This window comes from Aquarana catesbeiana, linkage group LG08 (genome assembly GCF_042186555.1).
Source record: "Aquarana catesbeiana isolate 2022-GZ linkage group LG08, ASM4218655v1, whole genome shotgun sequence".
Classification (NCBI taxonomy): Eukaryota; Metazoa; Chordata; class Amphibia; order Anura; family Ranidae; genus Aquarana; species Aquarana catesbeiana.
The window spans coordinates 262585618-262606776 of record NC_133331.1 but is presented as its reverse complement, the minus strand read 5'-3'; the positions used below and the strand labels follow the sequence as shown (position 1 = coordinate 262606776).

Here is a 21159-nt window from a genome sequence, read left to right as displayed (position 1 = left end):
ATATCCTTTTTCTGCATATTCCAGATGAGGTCTTTCTAATGATTTGTACAGGGACAAAATGATATCTCTCTCACTGGAGTCCATAGCTCTCTTAATACAAGAAAGGACTTAGCATGCAATGCCAAGCTGCGGTTTCTAAAGCAAGCAATTATTGAGCTTATGATCTACCAAAACCCCCAGATCCTTCTCCACTATGGATTCCCCCAGTTGTACTCCCCCTAGTATGTATGATGCATGTATATTCTTAGCCCCCAAGTGCATTACTTTACATTTATCAACATTCATTGGGCAGCTACGTGTCAAATGAGGTTTAGACAGTGCATTGAGGTTGGCTTGTAAATTGGAGATATCCTGTAAGGACGTTATTCCACTGCATAGCTTGGTGTCATCTGCAAAGACAGAAATGGTACTTTTAATCCCAGACCCTATATCATTTATAAAGATATTAAAAAGTAAGGGTCCCAACACTGAACCTTGGGGTACACCACTGATAATCATTAACCACTACTCTCTGAAACCTGTCTTTTAGCCAGTTTCCTATCCATTTACAAATTGATCTTTCCAAGCCTGTAGACTTTACCTTACACATGAGCCATGTGTGGGGAACTGTGTCAAACGCTTTTGCAAAATCCAAGTATACCATGTCCACAGCCATCCCTCTGTCCAAGGTTTTACTTACCTCCTCATAAAAAGAAATCAGTTTTTTTGACAACCTCTGTCTTTTATCAATCCATGCTGTCTGTTGCTTAAAATATTTTTTTCCAGCAAGAACTCATCCATGTGGTCTTTTATTAAACTATCCAGTAACTTCCCAACTATAGAAGTTAAACTAACAGGTCTATAGTTACTTGGCCAAGACTTTGATCCCTTTTTAAATATAGGCACTATATTGGCCCTGCGCCAACCCAGTGGTACCATTCCAGTCATTAACGAGTCCCTAAATATTTGAAACAATGGCCTTGAAATGACAGAGCTCAATTCTTTTAGGATCCATGGGTGGATGTAATCTGGTCCGGGTGCTTTATTCACCTTTATTTTGTCTAAATATTTCTGGAGCATATCACTTTTGAGCCATTGTGGATCATTTGGGGCTGTGTCGCTACTACCCCCATTATGGACATGAGCTCCCCCTTTGTATACACAGAGCTGAAGAAAGTATTTACAAAATAATCTAGAGTGGGTGACTGGGGACAAAGAGAAGGCAAATTTATTAAAGGGCCTACATGCTCAGTCAGATCTGACCTTTTTACTATTAATATATTTGTTTTCAATCTCTTTTTATTGTTTTGCATTTAATACAAATACATATACAAATTCACAGCTTTCAGAATCTTCCAGAATGATTGACTCTATATATTCGCTATATATTAAAACAATCTCAATATTTTATTCTTATACATGAGGGTCACTAACATTAGCTTCCTACCATTCATTCTAAACAACCACATCTCCCTGTATTTTTTTTACACCCCTTCCCTCCCCCCTCCCTTTAACCCTATGCATAAGGGTGGTTCATTCCTTTCATAAATATTCTCTTAATATATTTGAAGAATTTTTGGGGGGTTTGTCATACTATCTTTTGCAATCTGTTGTTAGTTTTGAATTTTTGCTTTCTTGATTTCCTTTTTATCTATTCTGTTATATTCTTTGTAACATTTAAACGATGATAGCGTTCCTTCATTTTTATATTTTTTAAAAGCTCTTTTTTTTTATTATTTATAGCCATTTTAACCTTGGCCGTGAGACACATAGGTTTTATTTTAAGCCTTTTAAACGTAGTGACCATGGGAATATACTTTGCAGTGAGTTTACATACAGTCACTTTGAAGAATTCCCATTTCTGTTCTGTGTCCATTGATGCCAATATTCCCTCCCAGTCTAAATCCTGGAGCGCAGCCCTCAACTTTAAGAGAGAAAACTTTCCAAGGATAAGTGTTTTTATCTTACCCACATGTGTTTAATGTTAGCTGTAAGCAACAAATGAAATCATGTTATGGTCACTGCTGCCCAGATGCTCTTTTATATGAATATTGGTAATAAGCTCTGCATGGTTTGAGATTACTAGGTCCAGCAGAGCTTCATTCCTATTCGGGGGCCTCAAAAATCCCAAATCCCTCCTCCTTACACCAGGTCTTTAGCCATGCTTTCAGCTCTCTAATCTCCCCTTGCTTTTCCTGTGTTGCTCATGGCACAAGCAATATTTCAGAGAATATCACCTTTGAGGTCCTTCCCTTCAACTTGCAGCCTAGTTCTTTAACCACTTAAGCCCCGGACCATTTGGCTTGCCAAAGACGAGAGCACTTTTTGTGATTCGACACTGCGTCGCTTTAACTGACAATTGCGCAGTCATGCGACGTGGCTCCCAAAAAAAATTGACTTCCTTTTTTCCCCATAAACAGAGCTTTCTTTTGGTGGTATTTGATCACCTCTGCGTTTTTTATTTTTTGCACTATAAACAAAAAAGGAGCGACAATTTTGAAAAAAGCAATATTTTTTATTTTTTGCTACAATAAATATTCCCCAAAAATATATATATAATTTTTTTTTTCCTCAGTTTGGGCTGATACATATTCTTCTACATATTTTTGGTAAAAAAAATTGCAATAAGCATTTATTGATTAGTTTGCGCAAAAGTTATAGCACCTACAAAATAGGGGATAGTTTTATGGCATTTTTATGAATATTTTTTTTTTTTTACTAATGGCGGCATGACTGCAACATGGCGGACAGATCGGACACTTTTGGAGCTATTTTGGGACCATTCACATTTATACAGCGATCAGTGCGATTAAAAATGCATTGATTACTGTGTAAATGTGACTGGCAGTGAAGGGGTTAACCAGGAGGGGCGCTGCAGGGGTTAAGTGTGTCTTAGGGATGTGTTCTAACTGTGGGGGGGATGGGCTTTGTGTGACACGGCACTGATCACCGCTCCCGATTACAGGGAGCGGTGATCAGTGACAGTGTCACTAGGCGGAACGGGGAAATGCTTGTTTGCATCAGCATTTCCCCGTTCTTCCTCTCCGTGAGACGATCGTGGGTATCCCCGCAGACATCGAGTCCGCGGGACCCGCGATCACATTCACGGAGGTCGCGGCAGGGTTGCACACACTACCATGCGGCAGCAAATTTAAAGGGAGGTACCTGTACGCCCATTTGCCTGTCCGTGCCATTCTGCCAATGTAAATGTACATGCGGCGGTCGGCAAGTGGTTAAATTGGTTCTTAAGGAGCCTCCACCTTCCATACATTCTGTCATTGGTTCCAACGTGGACCAAGACAGCTGGGTCATTCCCAGCCCCTCCCAGTAATTTATCAACCCTGTCCACCACATGCCGAACCCTGGCACCAGAGAGACAGCAAGCCATTCAGCTGAGGCGATCCTGGCGACAAATTATTCTATCAGTCCTTCTAATTATGGAATCCCCTATTACCAACAACTGTCTAGGCTTACCTGCACTCCCCTCACCACCCCTACTAGATGGGCTGATCTCGCGGCAGCCACCTCTGAGCTTGATGCAGCCCCACTGATCTCAATGGGCGAGTTTGACTGGCTGAAATACTAAATACTCTCTAAATTTAGGATTTTCCCCCACTTCCAGTCCCAGTGGCAATGGCCACCAGCACAAAATATAGAAGGGACAAATAACCAAATAGGAACCAGTTAACCACTTACCACCTTCCGCATTTATACTGCAGCATGGCGGCTCAGCTGCGCAAACCAATGTACTTGTACATCGGTCTGTGCATGTGGTAGTGTGAGCAATGCACCGCGGGAGCTTGCCTGCGGGTCTGGCGGACTCCATGTCTGTTTACCACGATCGCGAGTGGCCAGCAGAGACAGAATGGGGATCTGCCTAGGTAAACAAGGCAGATCCCCATTCTGACAGGGGACAATACTGAGATCTGCTGTTTCTAGTGATCAGGAACAGTGATCTCTGTGTGGGAGATGGGCTTACTGGGACAACACAGTTAGAACACACCCAGGGAACACAGTTAACCCCTTGATCGCCCCCTAGTGTTAACCCCTTTCCTGCCAGTGTCATTTATACATTGATCGGTGCATTTGTTTTAGCACTGATCACTGTAATAAAGTCACCGGTCCCCAGAAAGTGTCACTTGGGGTCAGATTTGTCTGCCGCAAAGTCTCAGTCCAGCTAAAAATCGCAGATCGCCGCCATTACCAGTAAAAACAATAAAAAATAAATAAAAGTCCATAAATCTATCCCATAGTTTGTAGACGCTATAACTTTTGCGCAAACCAATCAATGTATGCTTATTGCAATTTTTTTTTACCAAAAATATGTAGAAAAATACATATTGCCTAAATTGATGAATAAATTTGTTTTTTTATAACTTTTTATTGGATAATTATTATAACAGAAAGTAAAAAAATACCGTTTTTCTTTCAAAATTGTCGGTCATTTTTTTTATAGCGCAAAAAATAAAAGCCGCAGAGGTGATCAAATACCACCAAAAGAAAGCTCTATTTGTAAGAAAAAAAGGACATCAATTTTGTTTGGGAAACACGTTGCACAACTGCACAATTGTCAGTTAAAGCGACGCAGTCTCATATCGCCCAAAAATGGCCTGGTCATTAAGGGAGTAAATCCTTTCCGGGGCAGAAGTGGATAAAGAGGAAGGCAAGTCAAAACCTGAATAAGCGTAAACCTACTCCCACCCCCATCCTAAGCCTATTCTATGTATCCTGTAAAAGGAAAGATGCCTATTCCGAAGTCAGTCCAGTCACATGATCCGATTCCAGCGCTGGATTGAGTGTAGAGGAGGGACAGCTGATAAGGGATGCCCCATAGTAAGTCTATGGGTGACGTCATCGCCCAGGCTCTGCAGTTGTTGGTGATCTCTCTTCTACACTTAAGACGACGCTGGGGAGATCATGTGACCAGACCGGAGCGACTTCAAAATAGGTATTTCCTTTGACGGGGTAGATAGATTAGGCTTAGAATACTTTTTACGGACGTGGTACTTAAAGTGGAAGGTAAGTTAAATCCTAACTATGCTTAAATCCACTCCACCCCCATTCTAACAAAACAAAAACAAGTTTTGGATTGGCTTTACTGGTACCATATGGAGACTTAAGATTACATACATTTTATTGATGTCATTACATAAAACATTGAATCAAAAGGCCCTAAAAAATCAGTATAATATGTCTGTAAACACTTATATACATTTTTGTAGTGAAATGACATTCCATATCATCAACATGTTTCACTGGTGTTGGTCTGCTTCCTCAGGATGGAATGGTACAATCGTATATAGTCAATGGCAATATATTATATTGTTCAGTGTGTGCAGTAACCGGCTCAAGCCAAAAGCCACTCCCCAGGCAGGCACAGGAGCAAGGAGGGGACAGCCAGAACAGGGAAAACAACAAATCCCACACCAGATACTAACTCTTGTCCCTTTTATAAATGAAGGAGAGCACTTCCTAGTAGAGGTCAGCTAGATATTAAAGGAGAATGTGGGATAACAAAAAAAAAAACATACATACTCCCCAATGTGGATGCAGCATCGGTCTGATGCTGCAGCTGTCCCTCGCTGGCTCTAAGACCAAGAACTGAGCAATCTCATGACTGCTGATCCCTCATTTCTCGGTCTTCAGTGAGCAGAGTGTCTGAAACCATGAATCAGACTGTGACAGAAGTACAGTTAAATCACACTTGTTTAATAATAATAATAAAAAGGTAAACAGAGTAAACATAATAGCCAGAGTTTAGGAACTGGAACAGATAGTCAGACAGGCCAAAACTTCAGGGAGCCAGAGATGAGCGTAGTAGAACAGCAAGCAGGATCTGGAGCCAGAAGGAATGTCAGCCAAGCAAGTCTTTAACAGGAACACAGGAGAGCGTCTCTAGAGATGTGACCAAGGCGAAGGCAGAGATCATCTGGGCTGGACGACTTAAGTAGGCAGGACTGACGAACAGGATATCATCAACAGGTGAGTCACTGTGGAGAGAAAGGAGCTGGCAATTAGCCGACAGCTGAGTGGCCAGCTTTGAGAAGGAAGGACTGAGCCCAGCCCTGACACAGAGAGACAGTGGCTGTCAGTCACTAGCTCTCTGCTTTGCCCCTCAAGAGCTCACTGGAGCACTGGGCTGGGGAGGGGGTAGGAGAGGCTGTCTCTGATTTTCAGTGGTGCACCAAGAGGCTAAACCAGTTGCTGGTCAGGAATCTGGGTGGATCCCAACATTAAAGTCGTGATTCCTGCATAACCTGGACCGGCTCTGTGACATCAGCCGACAGTGGAGTTTTGCCTTCTATTGGCTGAATCTGGGTCACAGGAGAGTAGAACGACGTGCACTCATGTGACCCAGAAGAGAAGTATGATCAAAAGAGCTTCAGCCATACTTCTCCTTTAAAGTTGAGAGCAGCTGCTAACAAATAATGTAACCTAATACCTAAAAATACAAGCCAACTCACCCTCACATGGACTAAAGACCATCCAGGAGGAAAGAGTCCAAGACAACAATGCTAGCCTAGTAGTGTGATCTTCAAAAACAAACGGCAGCTGTGACCCTGATGTCCATTGGTCCAATATATTGATACCAATAAAATGTGTTTAATTTTAATTTTAAGTCTCCATATGGTACTGGTAATGTCTGTTAAAAACTCATTTTTGTGTTCTTGAAATAGAAGGGACCACAACAGCAATAAAACCTGACAGAGATTTCATACCACTCTATTGCTTGGGCTTGAACCAACACTTTGGACTTCTATTCCATTTGTAGTGTTTGGTGCTAATCCACTTAGAATTCATTGGATGGAACCCATTACATATGAAATGTAGGCCTTCTTTTGTAATACCAAGAAATAATAACACACACAGGTAAAAAAAAAAAAAATTAATATTATTATTTTTACTAACATAATTAGAGATGATAGGTCATGGAGTAACAGTCTCAGGTCCAGTCCAATCCTCTGCAGGGCCTGACATGCAGACATGATGAAATGTAGATGGTCATGATGGTATCTGTCCATCACAGAGCCCCTGTCAGCACAGTTTTGAGACTGGTTCATAGTGTTAAAAGCAACATCTTGTAATATAAATTCCAAATTTGGTACCCAGAAGCTCCACTCCAGAAGTTTAAGTTTAATATAACACTAAATTGCATGGTCAGCGAGCTGCTCAATTCAGTTCCTTGTAGTAGGTGAACTGTTAACTCTTATGCCGCGTACACATGGTCAGAATTTCCGACAACAAATGTTCCATGTGAGCTTGTTGTCGGAAATTCCGACCATGTGTAGGCTCCATCGGACATTTGTTGTCGGAATTTCCGACAATAAAAATTTAAGATCTGGTTCTCAAATTTTTCGACAACAAAATCCGTTGTCGGAAATTCCAATTGTGTGTACACAATTCTGACGCACAAAATTCCACGCATGCTCGGAATCAAGCAGAAGAGCCGCACTAGTTATTGAACTTCATTTTTCTTGGCTCGTCGTACGTGTTGTACGTCACCGCGTTCTAGACGTTCGGAATTTCCGACAACATTTGTGCGGCCGTGTGTATGCAAGACAAGTTTGAGCCAACATCCGCCAGAAAAACATCCACGGTTTTGTTGTCAGAATGTCCGATCGTGTGTACGCGGCATTAGAATTCTATTTTTCTTTGTAGTACAATCCAAACTAAAAGTTGATATGAACTTTAAAAAGTATATTAGAATCATATTCCTAAGTCTTTTTCACACAACCATGATGAGATCCACCTGTCAGTTTTTTCTTTTTTTTTTTCATCCTCCTACCTTGTCCCCTGGGCTATTCACAAAAAACATATTCACCTGCCCAGTGTTGTTTGGAAGAAGCCACTGCTCTGCCTCAGCACTGTGGGTCCAGAGCCATCATCTTCTCATCTGACTTCATCAGGAAGCCAGCTGTCTCTTCTAGGTTCTTTGGGCTGCTCCCTGATGTGGTATCCAGGGATGTGTGATGTTGGTATCCCAAGAGGGTTTGGGCAGAAGAGTGAGTTGACGTCATTCTTGTCTAGGTGAGAAAGCAGGAAGTGTGGGCCTAGGTCCAACTGGAAAGCCACCTAACCCCCTAAACCAAAATTGTTGATTGTGTAATTAAGGGGAGGGTTGGGGGGAGAAAATTATGGAAAGTGAAAGATGATGGTAAAGGTCCACCCTAAATTCCTTCCAAGGATACACTATTGTGACTGATTTACAGCTCCTTAATAACCAACTTCCAGGGGAAGATTAGGGTTTTGAGAAGTACAAACCCTTATATCAAATAGGCCCTCAAAAATGATTGGTTGTCAGGGGTAGTGGTACCATAAATACTCATACAACTGCACATATGGCAGCCCTCAAAAATAATTGGTTGTCAGGGGTAGTGGTGCCATGGATACTCATACAACTGCACATATGGCAGCCCATGTGAAAACAACTAGCCTATCTAAGCATTCCTACTTCATATGCTGAGAGCTGTACATCACACTATATAAGTTGAATGAAGTTAACGAGAACCGGTCATTATTGGGTTTATGTTTTATGTATTATGCACAATAGAACAGTATCAGATAACAAAGCCCTGTAGATGCCTGTATATACTACAGATGAAATGTACACAGCTACAGAGCATTGCATTGCTTCTGGTATGTTTACTTGGGACTTAAGCTGAGTGTCTTAGTTCATTTTACAGGATTTTTTTTAACATTTGTACAAGTGCTAAGCCTGAGTCTTGACCTTTTTTTTAGCCAGTGGAAAGCTAGTTACTAGGGAAAACAACATTCAATATATGTGTGTTCTCAATTTTGGTCTGATAGATGGACTGATGTGCCTGCATTCCTTTTGCTACAGGGAAACCAAAAGATCTGTGCTCATAGAACTTTATAGAGGTTCAACATACACTATATTCTCAACAGTATTGGGACGCCTGCCATTTCACGCACATGAACTTTAATGGCATTCCAGTCTAATGCTGCGTACACACGATCGGAATTTCCGACAACAAATGTTCGATGGGAGCCTGTTGTCGGAAATTTCGACCGTGTGTAGGCTCAATCGGACATTTTTTGTTGGAATTTCCGGCAACAAAAATTTGAGAGCTGGTTCTCAAATTTTCCGACAACAAAATCCGTTGTTAGAAATTCTGATCGTGTGTACACAATTCCGACGCACAAAATTCCACGCATGCTCAGAATCAAGCAGAAGAGCCGCACTGGCTATTGAACTTCATTTTTCTTGGCTCGTCCTACGTGTTGTACGTCACCGCGTTCTTGACGTTCGGAACATTTGTGTGACCATGTGTATGTAAGACAAGTTTGAACGAACATCCATCGGAAATAAATCCCAGGATTTCGTTGTCGGAATGTCCGATCGTGTGTACGCGGCATTAGTCCGTAGGGTTCAATATTGAGTTGGCCCACCCTTTGCAGCTATACCAGCTTCAACTCTTCTGGGAAGGCTGTCCACAAGGTTTAGGAGTGTGTCTATGGGAATGTTTGACCATTCTTCCAGAAGCGCATTTGTGAGGTCAGGCACTGATATTAGAGTGGAGACTGCAAGCCAGGCCTTCTCATCTAATTCATCCCAATGGTGTTCTATCTGGTTGAGTTCAGGACTCTGTGCAGGCCAGTCAAGTTCCTCCACCCCAAACTCACTCATCCATGTCTTTATGGACCTTGCTTGGTGCACTGATCCAAATCATTTGGTGGAAGAGGGATTATGGAGTGGGGTTGTTTTTCAGGCATTGGGCTTGGCCCCTTAGTTCCAGTGAATGGCTGTTTCATCCTGATTTGAACTACAGCATATCTCCCCCACTTTTTATCTCCATACGATTGCATTCAGTGCACTGAAATTCACTGGAAGAGTGCACAGAAAGTGAGGAGCTCATTGGATTTCTGATAGGGTCAACAGGCATTCTTCAAGAGGAACTGCAGTCTGCTCACATAATTTGTAATAAAAACATCTTTGCCATTCTGAAGCTATCCTCCAACCACTTTGCATATTATTTTATATATACTGTAATTCTGTACTTGCCAAATATGCTGCAGAAATCTCCATCCACTAAGTCTGGCTGCATCCATTTTAACTGTGGGCAGCTGAAGCTGCTTCCTGTTCACTTCCTGGATTTAAACAGACACACAGAGGTACACCTCCAGCTCTGCAGCTCTCACTGACCCTCTTAAGACTCACCCCCCTCCCTTGCTGGCAAACTCTCACAAGAGTGAGAGAGAGCTGTGCATGATATCATAAGCCTAGGCTAATGACGAGACATGACCAGAAAAGAACGAGAAAGTGAGCTGTATAAGGTATTTACTGGCAGATTTTTTTTTTTTACTATCCACAGTTAAAACAACAAGGGCAGAAGATTTAATAGATGGAAAGATGAAACAATTACTGAAGGTCCACTTTCAGTACTTGCAGCATTTTTAAAGAGACAAACCACAGAGAGAACTCTGCAATACATGCACATTTATGTTTTTTACATAAGGTACACTTTAACACTTGACTCCCCTTTAAAGTGATACTAAACACACACTGTCTAATGTTAATTTGCATTGTCCCTTCTATTTCTGTATGTGGATGATGGCACTGTAATTATTTTAATACCAAAAAACTTTTAAATACCCTTTTCCTAATTGATATACAGCTGTCACATGACCCAGCTCTCTCTGCAGGGAAGCATAAGCAAGAGGAGCTTCTAGTCCTCTGCTGCTGGTCACATGTTCAAAATAAAAAAAGAACAGCCTTTGGAATACAGAGTAAAAATAAATAATGAATATCTATAAACGGATTTAAATTGTCAATCAAATATATATATTTGAAATCCATTTTTTTTTTTACAATAACATGGTGTGGACAGATTTCTGCCAGTCACAAGCTGTGTCACGCTACTCCAGCCTGTGTCTTAGAAAAGGAGAGAGGTGAAGCCTCCATTAATCTACATGTAATATCCTGCCCCAATTATGTTTAGCTGGTTAGTGGGTATGGTGGAAGAGAGAGGAAGTGGGCTGTCATTCACCACTGTGTATACTCCCACATATGTAGTCACATGGGCTGCTCAGATATGACAGGGAGGAAATAAACTCACTGAAAACTGAGCATGTGCAGAGTTTCCACCCCAGCTGCAAAATCCATAGCTGCATTGGGGACATGAACAGAAGGTGGAGATGAAGTATGAACAGCATGTAATACAGCATTTATTGAAAAAAAATGTTTTAATGTGGGTTATGTGGCACCTCAAACCCGTAAACACCTAATTCTAACCCTAAAAAATAATGTTTGATCTTAATAGGGACAACTACTGATTTTTTATGGACTTGTTTTTGTATTTACAGAATGCCACTTATGTAATCCTCTCTCTTCTGCTTATAACCAATGTGCTGCTGTCCTTCGTTACGCTTATCATCTCTATTTTTGGATGCCGGTCCCTTTCCGAAGTAAAATCAACTGCCCCCCAGGTAAGAGATATATGGAGTGTGAGTCACTGGCTCTAGATTGTGGATAGTGTATATGTTTCACTTAGGTTTCTTAGGTGCACATTATGAAGGGCTCCAGAGTTTACGACTGATGGAAAAACAATTTTTGTTGTCTCAGAATCTTAATAAGTCCTGTTCGTGAGGCTTTGTAGAGCTATTATTGGAATAATCTAGATCTACATCTTACCTGGTAGCTAGACTATTATTAGTCCCAGCTGTCCACAGGGCTCTCTTTCCCTATCTGTCTCTTTGTGCTGTTGTGGCCTGCTGCTGTGTGAAAAGGTTGACTGCTGACAGAACACATATGCCGCGTGCACACGGCCGGACTTGCCAACAGGCTAAACTCCATCGACATTTCCGATGGAAAGATTTAGAACATGTTCTATATCTGAGTCCGTCGGAAATGCCGACAGAAAAAGTCTGATGGGGCATACACAGTCCCATCGGACTTTTTCTGACGGGAAGTCCGGCCGTGTGTACGCGGCATAAAAGGTACATTTCTGCGTGTTTTTGTTTTTTTTTGTGAACCTTGTTACTTAGGAACTGACCTCAATTTAGTTTGTAACTGGGACAAGCAGATGTTTTGTTTGTACACAATGGCTATGACAAAAAACAAAGCCCTCCTGCATTTGTTGTGTTTTTCTGTTGCTGAAAAAAGTTGAAGACAAACCGCTTGGACTGTTACTGGGTATCCCCTTCTTGTGCATAGTTTTCTGCTATAATATTTTTACCTGTCCCCCTTTCCAGTGTTACAGCAACATTAATGCCCCGTACACACGGTCGGATTTTCCGACGGAAAATGTGTGATAGGACCTTGTTGTCGGAAATTCCGACCGTGTGTGGGCTCCATCACACATTTTCCATCGGATTTTCCGACACACAAAGTTTGAGAGTAGGCTATAAAATTTTCCGACAACAAAATCCGTTGTCGGAAATTCCGATCGTGTGTACACAAATCCGATGCACAAAGTGCCACGCATGCTCAGAATAAATAAAGAGACGAAAGCTTTTGGCTACTGCCCCGTTTATAGTCCCGACCTACGTGTTTTACGTCACCACTTTCAGAATGATCTGATTTTCTGACAACTTTGTGTGACCGTGTGTATGCAAGACAAGTTTGAGCCAACATCCATCGGAAAAAATCCTAGGATTTTGTTGTCAGAATGTCCGATCAATGTCCGACCGTGTGTACGGGGCATAAGGCATTAGCAAGCTAAAGTCTCAGCTAGCTTAAGGCCACTAAGGTGGAAAGGTTTTCTGTTAAGATGCCAGTTCCAGCTCCTCTGTTGTCTTGTTTTACCCTTAGGCGTGAAGGGATTAAAAAAAATCTTAATGCCTAAGCACACTTTTGCAACTTTGACATGGGTTAGTAAATCTGTACATATCATCACAACTACTTTGTGCATCCAGGTGAGTTTTTTTGGGGACAAATAGGGCTTTTATTTGGTAGTAAATGGTTATGGATACCTCCTGATTTTTTTTATTATCAAAGGAAAAAACGGGCCCCAAGTAGTAAAAAAAAAAACATTAAATTTAGCTGTATATTTCTTATTACTACCATAACCCTCCACCAAAGGACAATCCAAAATAAATTCTCCTGCTCCTAGCGATACCACATATATGTTATTTGTTGTTTGTACCCGTAGTACAGCTCATAAGCAATAGTGCGTATTTTGCTTCTTCTTTTTTTTGTCCTACCTAAAACACACTGACAGTAACTGACACTGATACTAATTTAAAAAAATAATTAAAAAGAAAATCCAGACCAAATTATACTGACCCTGACCTTGACATTTGACCCTTACTTGACCCAAACACTAACCCTGGTACTAACCTAGATCAAGGTGTTTTTTCTTATCTATTTGTATTTTTTTTTTTTTACACACACTTTTTTTTCTTCTCTGCAAGGAAAGAGAAAGATACATTGCATCTTTCCTCTCCATTCTCAGAGAGAGAAAAACACAGGGGCAATCAGGGTAGCCAATCAGAGGCTACCACCAGGGCCGTCTTTTTGCATGGGCACGCTGGGCAGTTGCCTGGGGGGCCCCCACCTGCCCAGCGTCCCCAAAAAGCCCCGGGTCTTGTATTTCTCATGCCTCGAGTGTAAACATCCAGTGATTGGTGGGCAAGCCGGGGGATTGCAGGTGCAGTGAGAGTGGAGCTGTCAAATTTAAGCACTGATGTCGGGATGGGCGGCTCCAAACTTCTGTCCAGACACACTGTGGAGGAAGCTACCTCTGATCAGAGTGGCTCTCTCTCCCAGCTCCGCCCCCGACTCCTGGCTAAAATTTGCAAATATAAGGTAAGAGCGGGGCTGGGACAAAGGCTAGACAGGTTCTGTGGAGGCAGAGTTTACATGTGAGAAGAAAAGTAGGGGGGGTCACATGGTAGCCAGTCTAGAGCACATCGGGCTGTCCTTCCTATAACACCTCCTGTCCCTTCGCCAACACAAGTGATTGCAGATCCCTTTAGAGCTGCCCTGTGATTTCACTCACTGAGTTCTCCTCCTGGCTCCTGCTGGCTGCATTCACTAAAGAAAGAAAACCGCCCCCTCAGTCTCGGCTCAGCCACGCCCCCTCCCCCATGTGTAGCAGAGAATGCCAGGGGCGAGGGGTCTACACAAAAGTTCAGCAGGTCAGTTTACAGTGCTGCAAGTGTGACCTGGAGGAAAATCTAGACGGAGGGTCGGCATGACTATGGGAGGAACAGGTCGGTAGGGGATAAAATATTTTTACTGAGTTAGTTTGGGAAAAGGATAGCTTACCTTATTGGAGGAGCAAGTCAGGTGTTTGGGGTGGAGCAGGAAAAGGGCTTGGGAAGTTGCACAGGCTGTTGGGAAATCATTCCAGATTATTCCTTGTTGGTAGAAGTTCCCTCCCTCCCACCCTACATTTGGTTATGGGTTTTTCCTTTTTTTGAAAAAAAAAAAAAAAATGAATAAATATATATATTTATAGTTTCTTGCAAAAAATTTGTCACAGCAGCTGGCGGGTCAGGGGGTCTTTGGGGGGGTCAAGAGTTGAAACAGTTTATTAAATTTTGGGGGACCCATACAGGGTATGGGATCCCACCTTGGTGGATTGTTGGTGGTTTTCCCAGGACTTAGGTCCCAAGGGATAGAGAAATTTGGAAAGTCACAATGTCCTCGAGCCGGCTGGGGCACAGCTGAGGTCACAGTGTTATGGAGAAAAATGGGACCCCAAAGACCCCCTCCTGGTGTTAAAAATTGTTCTGTTTATGGTTATATATATTTTGGTTAATAAAAGGCTGTTGTGGCCATTAAAACCCATGTCACGCAGCGTTGTGTGGTTATTATAGGTGTAAGATAAGTGTAAGACCGCAGTTGACGAATCCTATAGTCATGTGTGTATGGATTTGTATGGGTCTGCATGTGAGTGTGTGTGAGTGTGTATATGATGTGCTGTATCCCACAATGAAGCCTGTTGATTTACTTCCTGCTTCTGCTGCAAGTCTAATCTATGTTTGCTCTGTAGAGAAAAGTTATGTTAACTCTTCGCTTGCTGCCAACTGCTCTGCGGCCACTACCTTCTATTCAATTCCTCGCCTGCTTATACCTAAGGATAGTGAGGAGTGACTGCATGTAAACAATATTTGAGCATAAGTTTCTTTTCTATTACCAGCTCATTCACCACGTGTACTTTTTGAACAATTTAGGTAGGTACAGTCACTATCTATTGAAGTATACGTAGGTGTGCCATTATTAATTTCTCTTCTTGAGCTGGTGCTCTGGGTGCTTTTCTTTGATTTATGTGACAGGAGAGGGATCGGTGTATGTGTCAGGAGAGGGATCGGTGTATGTGTCAGGGGGGGATCGGTGTATGTGTCGGGGGGGGGATCGGTGTATGTGTCAGGTGGGGATCGGTGTATGTGTCAGGAGAGGGATCGGTGTATGTGTCGGGGGGGGATCGGTGTATGTGTCAGGAGAGGGATTGGTGTATGTGTCGGGGGGGGATCGGTGTATGTGTCAGGGGGATCGGTGTATGTGTCGGGGGGGGGTCGGTGTATGTGTCAGGGGGATCGGTGTATGTGTCAGGAGAGGGATCGGTGTATGTGTCAGGAGAGGGATCGGTGTATGTGTCAGGGGGATCGGTGTATGTGTCAGGAGAGGGATCGGTGTATGTGTCAGGAGAGGGATCGGTGTATGTGTCGGGGGGGGTCGGTGTATGTGTCAGGAGAGGGATCGGTGTATGTGTCAGGAGAGGGATCGGTGTATGTGTCGGGGGGGGATCGGTGTATGTGTCAGGAGAGGGATCGGTGTATGTGTCAGGAGAGGGATCGGTGTATGTGTCAGGAGAGGGATCGGTGTATGTGTCAGGAGAGGGATCGGTGTATGTGTCAGGAGAAGGATCGGTGTATGTGTCGGGGAGAGGGATCGGTGTATGTGTCGGGGGGGGGGGAATCGGTGTATGTGTCGAAGGGGGGATTGGTGTATGTGTCAGGGGGGGATCAGTGTATGTGTCAAGAGAGGGATCAGTGTATGCGTCAGGAGAGGGATCAGTGTAGGTGTCAGGGGGGGTCAGTGTAGGTGTCAGGGGGATCAATAGTGTAGGAGTCTGGTAGGTCAGTTTAGTGGTCAGCATGGATGGGCACTGGTAAAACAGGCAGCAACCAGCAAGTGAGCCTAACACCCCCCCCCTCCCTGCCGCCCCCGCCGGTCTTGAACTTCGGGCTGAAGCCCCTGGTCTTTTTCACACCTAGCAACATTGCAATGGTGGGAACAGTGAGGCTGCATTCACGGGCACAGTGAGGCTGCATTTGATGGGCACAGTGAGGCTGCATTCACGGGCACAGTGAGGCTGCATTCACGGGCACAGTAAAGCTGCATTTGATGGGCAATCGTGCGTGATTGTGTAGACAGGGCCCCAGTGCACTGTATTGCCCGGGGGCCTATAATGCTCTTAAGATGGCACTGGCTACCACAGTGATCAGGTGACCCAAAATCTGGAGATTCGGGTCCCGATCATTAGTACAGAGGACCGGGGCTCTCCGTGAGACCCGGTCTGTGTGCTGGGAGTGCTTTGTGAGGGTGCTCCCAGAACAAAAAGGAGATACTCATATATGTAGCCTCACGGGGAAAAAAGCCCAGTGCAGTGGGGCCACATATATGTGTTACGTCGGCGGGAAAGGCTTAATGAACAGGTGTTAAATTGGTCTAAATGTATTCATCAAAATCAGGTGCTGGGAGGAGAACCATCAGCAGAAAAGCACTAGCATCCAATCACTGTTTGGGTATTCTGAGAGCCTGTGGCACCGTCTGTGACAGTACAATAGCCACAGCAAGAGATCATGTCCATCTGCTCTGAATGCATTGGATGATGGAATATTTTAGATTTATTAAGGTTTGTTAGCACTACAAAGAGGGTTGGCGCCTCAGAGAAAGCTCTCCCTATTCTGGTTTCCTCCAGAGAAAACAGCAGGTGACCAAAAAATGTGGTCTACTCAGTTAGGAGCAAATGGTTGCCACCATCCCTATATACTAGCAATTTCATGTTACAATCCTCTAATGGGACTTTGTCAATTGCCACACAACTGTGCATTATATTTGGTTGCCTTCAATGTGTTCAGGCTTAAAATGTTCTCAATTAGGTAATAAAAATGATTTTCCTATTTTTTGTTTTTTTTAATGGGCAATGTGTACACGCGCCACAAGGAAACGTAAGCAGATCTTTGCACGGATCCTTTCTCCCATCACTCTTTTATTCACTGTGGACTAGGTGATCATCTATAACATACAAAGGGCAAACTCAATAAAAGGAGTTGGAGTTACAAATTGTCCTACCAAAGGGTCCTCTATTAGTATAGACCAATGTTTTGTAATAATCTTAGGAATATCTTGATGTTCATTTGAATATTTCAGAATTAGTCTAGTTACATCTTCTTTTCAGGATAGCACTATATCCCAGAGGAAGAAAATATATCCTAAATTCGAAACATGTTGGAATTCCTGTTCCATCAAAGCACATTACAATCAGTAATTCCATGGTTGTGCAGCAAAGAATGGTCTTTGGGGTACCACCCAGTAGATGGATAACACACAATGTAAACAGATGGTGTCAAACTAATTAATGTCTTGGGCAACTTTAAACTTTTAATGGTGATTTACTGATTGCAATAAAAGCTGTAATAATTTTATATTATGTGTGCATTATTATTTGTTATTTGGTTGCCCTCAAACCGTTAGAGGATTGTAACATGCAATTAAAAGCAAGTGACCAGACTTTCCAGCACCTACCCAAAACAAAATACATCAATGCTGGTTGGCCCTACCTTTTGAAGGAACTTCTTGATCACTTTTTTTGCTTTGTTTTTTTCTCAAGGTGTACGTGATACCGAATGATGGTATGAAGAGACCTGATGCTTTTCCTGAATTTCCTGTTCAACCACCACCCTATACAGCCACAGAAGTCAAAGCTACACCAACATATTAAAGGAAACCCAACACCTACAAATTTTATGGCATGGATCACTTTCTGTGGGAATGCAGCCTGTTGGTTATGAATTAGTGATTTATGAATACTAATTTGAGGATCCAGATGATGTCACTAGATTTTTGAGATTCATCAGGGTGTTTCTAAAGTGGCTATTCATGCCACAAATTTTCTATTATTAAATTAATCAAGTATCTCTTCAGTAAGTCCTAATCAAATATGGGACCTTAAACATGATTGATATACATAAAGTGTTTTCATTAATTCTTTCAAGCGTAAATCAAACCAAAACTTGTGATTAAACTTTAGGCTTTCTTTGGCAGAATCAAACTTATTCTTATAACAAGAATACGTGTGTGCGATATAAAAGTTGAAAGGGGACAAACTTTTTTTAATCCTCTGGTAATGCCTGCCTAGTCGATACCAATAAATATATATGGGTTCCTTTGCCAAGCATTTCCAGGATCAGCCCCTTAGAAGTCTATGGGGATTGGCTACCCAGGCGGAAAGGAAATTTTAACCCCATGCTTTAATCCATCAGATTCAAGTAAGCAAGGAAGGTGCAAGTTACTAAAAGTGCAGCTATCCTTCAACTTTCCCTGCTGGCTTGGCCTTCTCAAAGAAAAGAAAAAGAAAAAATGTCACTAAGTATTCCTAAAGCCAAAGCTTTTTTAATTTTGGGTACAGTGGTGGAGAATTAAAATTGCAGTTTTTTTCTCTTTAGGGAGATTTCCCTTTGCTTCCCATCCTTTAGACTCAACATAAACTAAGAAGATATCTCTCCAATGTGAGGGATATTATCTTGTAGACAGTTATCAAGGGAACAAGTCTCCCCTTTGGAAGATTTCCTCTCCATTCCTGTTCTGGTGGTAACTGAATTTTTTTGATTTACCTTCACCTTCATCCCCATTGACATTGGTGATCAAGACAGCTTGCCTCCCTACACCTGCCTACGTTCAACATGCAGAATTCCAGTCTTTCTAATTGTTCCCATTCACACTTGTATGCTCAGTCACCCTGTGCTCCACACCCTACACCCTACACTCAAAAAGCGCACAAGCCTTTTTTTCTGGGCATACTCTGGTGTTTTTGGACCCCATACACTTCAATAGAAGCACCTTTAAATGTGTGATACCTAGATTTAACATGCTTTTTCACCTGAAGAACTCCTCTTCTTCTCTAGAACTGCTATTTTCTCATTGCCCAGTCCAGAAAACAAACCCCTAATGTTCGAACCCCTTACATTTGATACACATGTAAAAATGCCTGGAATACTGTATGTTTTGCTTATGCTCTACTCTGGTGTGAATGCTGACTAAATGACCCATGTAGAAAATTCCGGGGTAACCGTTTTTAGGTTCACAGTTCACACCCTTATCTTCTTTTCCTTCTACCCATGTAACTATGGAATGTTACAACTGTCTGCGGGCTCATAATGTCAGATTGTTCCTGTTTGGATGTTAGACAAGGATCTTAAGGGAGGATTGTTGGCATTATATAAATCCTGTATAATAATAATATAATAATAATGTACATTGCTGGACTCAACTGGATAGTAATGAAAGTCGTACAAGGACTGTACTGAAAGTGATACAAAAGTGGGCAGAACCTTTTTACTAAATTGCATAGGTTGTTCAAATTTCACATGTTGGTACATTAACTCTTCCTCTATGGTAAACCACCTTCTTTTTCATTGCAGGTTAATAATGGACTCCAAGCAGAAGCAACGTGCAGCAATTGAGTTCTTGATGAAGGAGGAATGCAGGCTGTCCGACATCCACAGAAGTCTACAGAAGTCTACAGAATGTTTATGGAGATGACACCATGGACAAGCGCAATGTGCACAGATGGATGAAGAAACTTAAAAAAGGGGAAACCAGCACTGAAGACAAACCACCTAATAGAAGACCATGAATGACAGCCTGCACCCCTCCTTCATCAAGAATTCAATAACGGCACATTGCTTTCACTTGGAATCCATTATTAACCTGTAATGAAAAAGAAGAAGAGTTACTATAGAGGAAGAGTTACTCTACCAGCAGGTGAAATTTGAATCACCTATGTAAGCTAATACAAAGCTTATGCCCACGTTTGCATTACTTTTGGAATAGCCTCATATATATGTAGGGAAAACCTACCATCAGCAGTTTCTGGTAGCATAGAGTTTTTTTATTATGTACCATAATTTGAACTCTTCTCCAGTCCATTTACATTGAAATAAAAAAATATACATCTATGTCTATAGATATATTTAGGCTGGCGTTTTGCTTTAGGACCTAAGCATAATTTACTTTAATGATGATTGTGCAATATATTCATACACTTTTGTAATATTTGCATTAAATGTGAAAAACTTTCATGCCATGTACTGATTCCTAATCGCAATCTGTTTGGTCATAGTATATCAGCTATTAAAAGCCCTAAAATGAGGTATCTTGTCAATCTTCAGATCATTTCCTATCTGCCCAGGAAGCCCTTTAAGTTTGGATGAATGCTCCACAAATTCATCCACTTCCTATGACATTCAATAGTCTAATTCAATAGCCAATAGGTTGGAAAAGGCAGCGGAAACTTAGCTGCAAGTCAATAGAGAAGTCAAGGATCTGAATATGTAAGATAAAGGGGCACAACAATGATGAATGTTTTAAAAAATATATGCTTTTCTATTCACTTCAGGGGTTATGTTTAGCATGTATAATGTTTTGACCAGGCAGGTTCTCTATAATGTGATTATAAACTCATCAAGAAGATTATCAGTCTTTGGAGATAATTAGAAAATAGAAATGAAATAACTTATTTGAATAAAAATTGCACTTTACGTTATGAAGTACAGGAATGTGTCTTCTTTTTACAATGTGATTTTTGAGTGTTTACCAGACAGACTTCCCCACCGTGCTTTATATTCTCACTGTATGTATAAATTGCCCTGATCAGTTCTGACATCTTTCACATACTGTACATGTTAAGATCAGATATTTTTGCTAGAAAATTACTTAGAACCCACAAACATATATTTTTTGAAAGCAGAGGCCCTGAAGATTTAACTGGTTTTTGTTTTTTTTTATGTCACACAATATATGCACAGCCATTTATCCAAGCCAAATTTTCCAGGGAAAAATGCACTTTATCAAACTTCAGTGCTCAGAAACACAATAAATTACCCATTTTTACAGTAAAATAGAAAAGACGATGAAACAACCATACATGCTAGCCTGGGAGAGGGACCCTAACTGTGCTGAGGACTTGGAGTCTTGGTATCCCAGAT

At 41.9% G+C, this 21159-nt stretch overlaps 1 protein-coding gene across 1 annotated transcript in view; it reads left to right on the top strand.

The window, feature by feature from the left end:
* The window catches only part of LOC141106392 (uncharacterized), a 108722-nt gene extending 88005 nt beyond the window's left edge, over positions 1-20717 (top strand). Inside the window, exons 6-7 of the mRNA XM_073597142.1 lie at positions 11305-11427; positions 17784-20717. Coding sequence (XP_073453243.1) covers positions 11305-11427; positions 17784-17894 — 234 coding nt within the window. The 3' untranslated portion in view covers positions 17895-20717. The remainder of the gene's footprint in view (positions 1-11304; positions 11428-17783) is intronic.
* Positions 20718-21159: the final 442 nt, after the last annotated feature.